Raw genomic sequence first — 8,917 nt, 5'->3', positions numbered from 1 at the left:
TTTTTATTTCCCAGACAAAAGGAAATGACTCACCCCCAAGTCACCTCGAATGAGTGAGGTGGTGTCATACAAGCAGACAGGGAGTCCCCAGAGACAACCTCACCCGCATGGCAACTCCTCCTCCCTTAGGGATGCTTTCCCTAAGGAGAATAAAAGGAAAAAGGGGTCACATTTCCTTTTGGTCCCTGGACTTGGCCCTGCAGCAGAAATTCATCTTAAGCTCTTGACTTTGGGGATATCTCCCTCCCCTACTGGTCATATCTCCTTGTGTCACTAGTAACCTCAAGGCGAGGTCAGTCCGGCAATCACGTGAAGCCCTCACGTTTGCAAGGTTTGCAGAAAGAGCCTGTTAGCTTTGATCTCCCGGCGAACAGCCAAGCTTGCCAGTCCCTCCCCAGGAATTCACATGCCTCTGCCATACAGGCTTTCCAAACACGCCACCCTGAGTCTTCAGGGCACACCCGACCCGACCCGGCTCTTAGCTCCTCCCCGGGTCCCAGCAATCGCTTTTGCAAAGCAGAAAGGGGGAAATATACGCAGTCCGCCCACTTTGCCAGTGGACTACAAATCCCGATAGGCTTGGCGTTACGCAGGCGCACGGAGCTCAACGTGCCTGCTGCTGGAAAAGTGTGTCACTGGGGCACGAGGCGCTCCCTGGGATCACATGGTACCTGCTCCAGTGCCGCGTGCGGCCCGGGAACCCTGGGTTGCTGGCGCCTGCGCAGAGCCCTCTGTCCCGGGGAAAAAGGCTGGGGCAAAAGGCGGCTGAGATTGGCAGAGTGAAATATTGCTGCCGAGGGAAGGTAGCAGGGCACACGTCTCGCTTCTTTGCGCCTGGGTGCCCCGTTTCTCCCCATCACCTACTTACTTCCTGACTGCAACCTCTCTCCCTCTGGGACTTTTGCACCGGGAGCTTCAGATTCACTACCCTGCAGCGCTGTGGAGCCGTCAGGCAGTGGCACCCCGTGCACTGCAGAGACCCGACCCTCCTTGCTACCTTCCAGCTAGAAGAACTACAGCAGGCTGATTTCCCCTCCCCCACACTCTGCTCTTCCCATGCAAAGCAGACCTCCGTTGCCTCTGCGTCCTACCCTTTTGCAGGGCTGCAGTCAGGCAACCCCGAGACCTTGCTGCAGGGTGCCTCGGATCTTGTTTGTGATCCGTGGGATCCACTCTCCGCCCTCAGTCAGTGTCCAGGGGGCGACAGCAGCAATTGCAACCTCCAGTCTGTGTCAAGGTCCAGTTTGAATGACCGCTCTCAGCCGGTGAAGACATGACGACCCTGGACTCCAACAATAACACAGGTACTGAGATTCTTTACTATCATCATCCTTTGGTACTGTCTCTTCGCTTCCATGTATGCCTTAGAACAAGAGGAACTTTTTAAGGGGCTGGGGACTCCCTCGGTCTGGGGATTTGCTAGCATAACGGGTACCATAGGCTGGGATTTCCAGAGCGAGTTATTCGTCCTGGGAATGTGCCCAGAGTCGCCCCACCACCACCTCTCAGAGTCCCAAAGCTCCTTTTAGCCTGATGGACTCGGATCCCGGGCAGGAGGAGATGGAGAGCGGGTATATGTGATAAGATGCACAGTTTAGAGGGACTGGGAGCTTTGGAGCAGTGCCCCAAACGCCCCTTTTCCCCCCTCCCCCCTGCCCTGCAGCTGTAGCATGGCTGACCCTCTCGGAAAGATGATCCTCTCCTTCCTCTCTTTCTCTTCCCCTATTTCCTGCAAGCTCAAGGGAACCTGAAAAGCAGTGGGGCGATAGGGGCTCCAGGCAGGAGCGGCTGGGGGAATGGGTCGGATCTCACTGGGGAATCCTCAGTGACAGTAGGGAGCGGCACTTGAGGAGCCAGCAGAGTGGTGCTCGGCCCCAGGGAGGACACCCACAGCGCCCGGGAGGCCCGGAGGGCTCACATGGCTGCGGAGCCGGGCCCACGTGCTGCGTTTGTTTTCATTCAGCAGAAGCCGTGGCCGCCACCCCATTGGTCGTTTTCTTCCGGCCCCGTTACATAATGAGCTCCGCCCCCCCCCGGTCGCCCCGGCAACGCGTGTTCCCATCTCTCCTCCCCTCAGTTGCCCCAGCCCGGCTGGCGTTTGGGGCCCAGCCCGGGACTTGGAAGCCCAGGAGGGGCGGGACGGGGGCGGGGCTGATGCTCCTGATTGACGGGACGGGGAGGGGCGGGGCCTCGGGTTCCGGGGTTCCTCGTTGGGGAGCCACGTGCAGGAGGCACACGTGGAGTGAGGACGTGAGGCCGGCTGAGGGCCCGGCTCCCGCCCCGCCCCGCCGAGATCTGGGTGAAGCTGGGCTGACTCACCGCCCCCGCCTGCCTCTTTTTCCTGTCCGCCTGCCTGGGACGGGAGGGGGGTGGGGAACCTTCTCCCCATCCCTGAAGCAGAGTAAGCTGGAGCTATCCCTGACCTCTCATGGCCTCGTGTTTACACTCCTCAATGGTACCTCACATTTAGCCACTCTTGTCTCCTCATTCCTTTTCTTTTTATTTTGTTTGCACCTACTTCATTTTACTGCCTTTAGACTCAGTTTCGCCACATTCCAAATTCTTTCTGTTCCTGGAGCATCTCTTACTCCTGCAAACACTGTCTTAACTCCCCACCCCCACCAAACCAGCAGCAGTCTGTCAGAAAGGACTTCCCCAGAACAGCTACATCCCAGAATCATTACTGAAAGTCTTTTTTTTTTTTTTTTGGTCACAGAAAACTGAGACCCAGAGAGAGAGGGAAGGTAACTTCCTCTAGGTCACAGATCAATTTGGTTCTGATAGATCTGGATCTAGAACTAGACTCTTTTGAGCATCCCCCTCACTTCCAGGTTAGAATCATCTTTGGATGAAAGTCTTACTCCCTTTTAGGGGATGGGTGAACTAGGTCAAGTTCATTTACCACCAAATGATATCCCATCCCATCCTCCCCCCACCCCCCACCCAGCTCTGAAACTGTAGGAGCTGACCTGTTGTGCAACTATTTTATTGGGAGCTGGGTTCACCCTGACCAACCTTGAGCTATTTTAGAGTTGCCCTGCCCAGCTCAGTGTGTGTCAGTGGGTGAGCAAGACATGTGCCTCTGGATACACGGTGACATGGCTTGTGTTGGCTCACACGTGTCCTAGGATCCTCCCTTTTCCCACCCCACCCGTGGCAGGCCAAGCTAGGTGCTTGGCAAAGGTGTGGCAGGCAGGTCACCTTTTCTCCTGCTAATGCCACGGGAGCACAAACACCTGGTTGACAATGTAACCAGAGGGTCGAAGTCCCTTGAATGGCTGAGAGCCAAGGTCGTTGTCACCTGGCTGAGAGATCTAAAAGGGGAATTCCTAAACCCTAGGCTGGACAATTTGTTTTTCATGTCCACCGCCTGCAATGGACATTGCTAAGTCTTCCCTGGACATGGAGGGAGAGTCCACTCTGACTCTTGCTTTTGGAGGCCAGGGGAACCAGCCTGGGTAGTTTCAGTACCTTTGGAGAAACGTCTTCCAGTTTTGGGGGAGTGTCACTGTCTTACTCTTGTAAGACCTTACTCTCCTCACTGTTGGCTAGCTTGCCCCAAATAGTCTCATCCCTGGAGTGGTCTTGGTGTTAAAATTGGCACCTTTTTTTTTTGGAGGGTGAAACTGGGCATTCTGAATGGGTCTCAGCTGCTCATCCCATCCTCACATCTGCCACTAACGATGAAGTCATTAGCTAGCTTCAGTCCGTATTCCCAAGGAAGGCTTCTGGGGTAGCGGGGTACATATATGAGATGCCTGCAGAGGTCATGCCTTTAGGGAGGCACCTCACACCCAAGGCAGAAGTTGAATGTACCCTGCAAAGAGCCTTGGGGTGTCGGTTGGCCATGTCATATCTGGTTTGCATTGGGGAGTTGCTTATTGTGGTTCTTCCTGGGACTCCAAGATTAAGGGTTCCACAGTTAACTTCCAAGTATGCAACAGTGGGAGGTAGATGGGGGATGAGCAGGAGTGGTGCCCTAGGACCAAAGATACATGGTGCTGACACCCCCTTCCCTTGTGTTCTCCTGCCAGGTGGTGTCATCACCTACATTGGCTCCAGCGGCTCTTCCCCAAGCCGTACCAGCCCTGAGTCTCTCTACAGTGACAGCTCAAATGGCAGCTTCCAGTCCCTGAGTCAAGGCTGCCCTGCCTACTTCCCACCATCACCCACTGGATCCCTCACTCAGGACCCAGCTCGCTCCTTTGGGAGCATTCCACCCAACTTGAGTGATGATGGCTCCCCTTCTTCATCTTCCTCCTCCTCCTCCTCCTCCTTCTATAATGGGAGCCCCTCAGGGGGTCTACAAGTGGCCCTGGAAGATAGCAGCCGAGTGTCCCCCAGCAAGAGCACCAGCAACATCACCAGTGCGTAAATTTCCAGCTGATTTGGGGGAAGTCGGCCAGGACTAGGTTGGGACTTGGTGTTTAGATGACACGGTTATTCCCAGGGCCTACCCTGGCCTCAGGGATTTCTCCTAGAGTTGCACCCACCGCTGTCCAGCCCAGTCTGGATACTGGAGGAGCTCCTCAGCTTTTCCCCTAGAATTTCCAGCCCAGAAAACCTCCACATCTCTGGCCAGACAGCCCTCCTGCTCACCTGCTGCCCCTCTCTTCCCACAGAGCTGAATGGCATGGTGTTACTGTGTAAAGTGTGTGGGGACGTTGCCTCGGGCTTCCACTATGGCGTGCATGCCTGTGAGGGCTGCAAGGTGAGGCAGGTTGGGGTAAGGGCAGAGAGGTATGACCTCATTCCCCCGGACACATAGGCCTGGCCTGGATGGAGATGCTTACTAGCTGCCCCCGTCCTTCCAGGGCTTTTTCCGTCGGAGTATCCAGCAGAACATCCAGTACAAAAGGTGTCTGAAAAATGAAAACTGCTCCATCGTCCGCATCAATCGCAACCGCTGCCAGCAGTGTCGCTTCAAGAAGTGTCTCTCCGTGGGCATGTCTCGAGATGGTAAGGCGGCACTGTTGCCCCACAAAGCATCCCCACAACTTCCCCCCCACTTCCTTCCACCCAAAGTTTGAGTTAATCCCTCCCTTAAAAAAGTCCCAACAGAGACACGTCAGACTGTGAGTCTCCTCTGGGCAGGGGATGCCCATCTTTCATCTTTTTAGATAAACACACTTCTTTACTATTCGCTCCTCTGGTCCCCTCATAGGGCAATCCCTACTTGGAAAACTCCCTCAAGGGGCGTGGCCTTGGTTTTAGTTTTGATGTCGAACCCCAAGCGTTCAGGGCCTTGCCCTTTCAAGAGGAAGGAAGGAAGAGAAGCGTGTGAGTGTGTAGGAGAACTTCCTGACGCTGCTCTCATCCTGTCACAGCTGTGCGTTTTGGGCGCATCCCCAAACGAGAGAAGCAGCGGATGCTTGCCGAGATGCAGAGCGCCATGAACCTGGCCAACAACCAGTTGAGCAGCCAGTGCCCGTTGGAGACCTCACCCACCCAGCATCTGACTCCAGGCCCCGTGGGCCCCTCACCACCTCCCGCTCCGGCCCCCTCACCCCTGGTGGGCTTCTCCCAATTCCCACAACAGCTGACACCTCCCCGATCCCCAAGTCCTGAGCCCACAGTGGAGGATGTGATATCCCAGGTGGCCCGGGCCCACCGAGAAATCTTCACCTATGCCCATGACAAGCTGGGCACCTCACCTGGCAACTTCAATGCCAACCATGCATCGGGCAGCCCTCCAGCCACCACTCCTCATTGCTGGGAAAGTCAGGGCTGCCCGCCTGTCCCCAATGACAACGTTATGGCTGCCCAGCGTCATAATGAGGCCCTGAATGGTCTACGCCAGGCTTCCTCCTCTTACCTTCCCGCCTGGCCCCCTGGCCCTGCCCACCACAGCTGCCAGCAGCCCAACAGCAACGGGCACCGTCTATGCCCCACCCATGTGTACCCAGCCCCAGAAGGCGAAGCACCTGCCAACAGTCCACGGCAGGGCAACTCCAAGAATGTTCTGCTGGTGAGGGCACTGGGGGTGAGGTGGGCAGGGGGCCTGGGAGACTGGATTTAGCATAGGGCAGCTGGGTGTGCCTGGAGGCTAATGCAGGGATATCCTCTTCCCAGGGGGGAGGATGCTCAGCCCTGCAGTAAGGGCTGTGCCTGCAAATCCCTGATCTCCACCTGGCACCTGATTGCTCCTTTACCTAAAAGACCGATCCTCTAGGGCCACAGCCTCTAACCTGGGCAGAAGCTGGGGTCCAGCCCTGCTGGGGGAACCCACCTGAGCCAGTCTGGTTGATATTCCCCTCCCCAAATCCCTTCCTCCTCCAGGCATGTCCCATGAACATGTACCCCCATGGACGCAGTGGGAGAACCGTGCAAGAGATCTGGGAGGATTTCTCCATGAGCTTCACACCTGCTGTGCGGGAGGTGGTAGAGTTTGCCAAGCACATCCCCGGCTTTCGTGATCTTTCTCAGCATGACCAGGTCACCTTGCTTAAGGCGGGAACCTTTGAGGTGAGTGACCCTTTGTGCTCCCTGGTCTTGACCTTGGGAAGGATCCCGCAGAAAGACTTGGTATCTAGGATAGGGAGGGACTCTGAAAGGCTTTGGAACCCCAGTATCTTTGTCCTGGCAGCCTCTGACTGCTGAAGGAAGGGGCAGAATCCCTTCCCTTCCTGCGTCAGGTTGGCTGGGACTTCTGTAATCTCAGCTGGGGTCTCAACACATCCCATTACCTGGAAATAACACCTTAGGGCACATTGCTACCCCCATTCTAGACTCAAATTAATTTTGGTGAACTTTTGCGACCTTGTCCCAGGTCACGGGTAGTGACAAAGTTAAGACTCAGATTCAGCCCTGCTGGATTCTAAAGCCAGGGTGATGTTCCCCATCCTTCCATCTCTCCCCCACCCCCACCCCACTGCCCATTCAGAACCCACCCACACTCTTTCCCGAGATACCTAAGGCGGTGCCAGTAAACCCTTTGGAAAACTTTAGGGGCAATTTGGCAAATGCTCCTCCCACCCCACCAGGGTGACTGTCCCTGTCCCCTCTCCCTTAGGTGCTGATGGTGCGCTTTGCATCGCTGTTCAACGTGAAGGACCAGACAGTGATGTTCCTGAGCCGCACCACTTACAGCCTGCAGGAACTTGGAGCCATGGGCATGGGGGACCTGCTCAATGCCATGTTTGACTTTAGTGAGAAGCTCAACTCCCTGGCGCTTACCGAGGAGGAGCTGGGCCTCTTCACCGCGGTGGTGCTTGTCTCTGCAGGTAGGTCAAGCTCTCTCCTGAGCCTGACCCTGGAGGGGGGTGGGGGGGAGGAGGCGGACGCAGTTCGATTCAACACACCTTTTATGGAGTACCTACTCTATGCCAGGCCCTGCACCGGGCACTGGGGATACAGACATGATTCAGACACAGTCTAGCTGGGGAGACAGACTCATGCCCGACTAATTATAAAACAGTGAGATAAGTGTCACAGTAGAAGCATGAACCAAGGGCTTTGGAAGCACAGACAACTATTTCTGCCTGGGGGAGCTGGGGAAGGAGGTGACACTTGAGTGGGGCCTCAAAGGACAAGTAAGGTATTGCCAGGCAGAGAGGGGGAAGGGCATCCCAGGCAGAGGGAACTACAGAGCAAAAAGCAAGGGAGCCTGGACATGTTTGGCCTGTTCAGGGAAGGAGAGTGGCCTTGTGGGATGGGAGGTGACCAGCCCTGCTGAGCCCATGCTCCCAGCTCTCAGCTGCCTCCTGCTCTCAGGGCAGAGGCCTGGGAGAAGGAGTTGCGCTCCTCTCCTCCTCCTTCCCCCGTGGGCCCTCCGAGGGGCTTCAGGGAGAGGCTGCACCGGTGGCCGGGTCCTCCTCCTTCTTCTCCTCCTCCTCCTCCTCCTCCTCCTCCTCCTCGCAGACCGCCTCCGGTTCCTCCTCAGAGGAGCTCGGGGAGCCTGCCTCACTGCTGTCGTCTTCCCCACAGACCGCTCGGGCATGGAGAATTCCGCTTCGGTGGAGCAGCTCCAGGAGACGCTGCTGCGGGCTCTTCGGGCTCTGGTGCTGAAGAACCGGCCCTCGGAGACTTCCCGCTTCACCAAGCTGCTGCTCAAGCTGCCGGACCTGCGGACCCTGAACAACATGCATTCCGAGAAGCTGCTGTCCTTCCGGGTGGACGCCCAGTGACCCGCCCGGCCGGCCTTCTGCCGCTGCCCCCTTGTACAGAATCGAACTCTGCACTTCTCTCTCCTTTACGAGACGAAAAGGAAAAGCAAACCAGAATCTTATTTATATTGTTATAAAATATTCCAAGATGAGCCTCTGGCCCCCCGAGCCTTCTTGTAAATAACTGCCTCCCTCCCCCATCACTGACCCTCCCGTCCTCCCCTATTTAAATCACTCTCCGCCCCCCCCACCCCCCGCTTATTCTCTAGCCCCCCGATTTGTTCTATTCCTGTCTCAAATCCAATAGTTCACAGCTGAGCTGGCTTCTGTGGTGTGTGCTCGTTTTGGGGGTGGGGGTGGAAATATTGCCAAGGCTGGGGCACACCTCTCCATCTGGTCAGTTTGTGGGGTGGGTATTCTGCCAGCAGATGGGAGGATACAGGGAAACAGCACACAAGTCTAAGGGGGGGTGCCCGAGGGGGTTATTTTCATCATATATTTATTACATAAATATATAGTAAAATAGACGAGCAACAATTACCATAAAAATATCTTTCTTTAAAATCCTGACCCAAAACACAACGGGGTGAAAAATCGCACGTAACAGACATACTGATTGTCAACGTGGGGCAGGAGTAGGAGCCCCCCAAGTCACCCCTGCCAGTCCCCCACCCCTCCCTGGGGAAGGGACCTACCTCTTTCCCTGTTTCTGGCCACAACCCCCCTCCCCCCACCCCAGCACCAGCTTCTCATACATTCAGTAGCGCCTCCAGGGAAGTGCCCCCTCCCCCACCCAGGAGATCCCGGGGCAG

The 8,917-nt window shown here is 56.2% G+C and overlaps 1 protein-coding gene across 1 annotated transcript; it reads left to right on the top strand.

Annotated features, from left to right (window-relative positions):
- The first annotated feature begins 689 nt into the window (after positions 1 to 689).
- On the top strand, positions 690 to 8,423 carry NR1D1 (nuclear receptor subfamily 1 group D member 1). Its single transcript, XM_040497431.1, has 8 exons — positions 690 to 1,304; positions 4,035 to 4,367; positions 4,623 to 4,711; positions 4,815 to 4,959; positions 5,328 to 5,968; positions 6,280 to 6,465; positions 7,013 to 7,223; positions 7,927 to 8,423. Exons 1-8 carry the CDS (start codon positions 1,274 to 1,276, stop codon positions 8,124 to 8,126), a joined length of 1,836 nt encoding a protein of 611 aa, XP_040353365.1. The 5' UTR covers positions 690 to 1,273; the 3' UTR covers positions 8,127 to 8,423.
- Positions 8,424 to 8,917: the final 494 nt, after the last annotated feature.

The sequence above is a fragment of the Herpailurus yagouaroundi genome, unplaced genomic scaffold (genome assembly GCF_014898765.1).
Source record: "Herpailurus yagouaroundi ecotype Mexico unplaced genomic scaffold, PumYag 189, whole genome shotgun sequence".
Taxonomy (NCBI): domain Eukaryota; kingdom Metazoa; phylum Chordata; class Mammalia; order Carnivora; family Felidae; genus Herpailurus; species Herpailurus yagouaroundi.
This window is presented reverse-complemented; position numbering and strand designations above follow the sequence as displayed.

Coding starts and splice junctions, on each gene's coding strand:
- NR1D1 (XM_040497431.1), top strand. CDS start 1,274: ATGACGACCCTGGACTCCAACAATAACACAG. Junction 1,305..4,034: donor GGACTCCAACAATAACACAG/GTACTGAGATTC, acceptor TTCTCCTGCCAG/GTGGTGTCATCACCTACATT. Junction 4,712..4,814: donor ATGCCTGTGAGGGCTGCAAG/GTGAGGCAGGTT, acceptor CCGTCCTTCCAG/GGCTTTTTCCGTCGGAGTAT.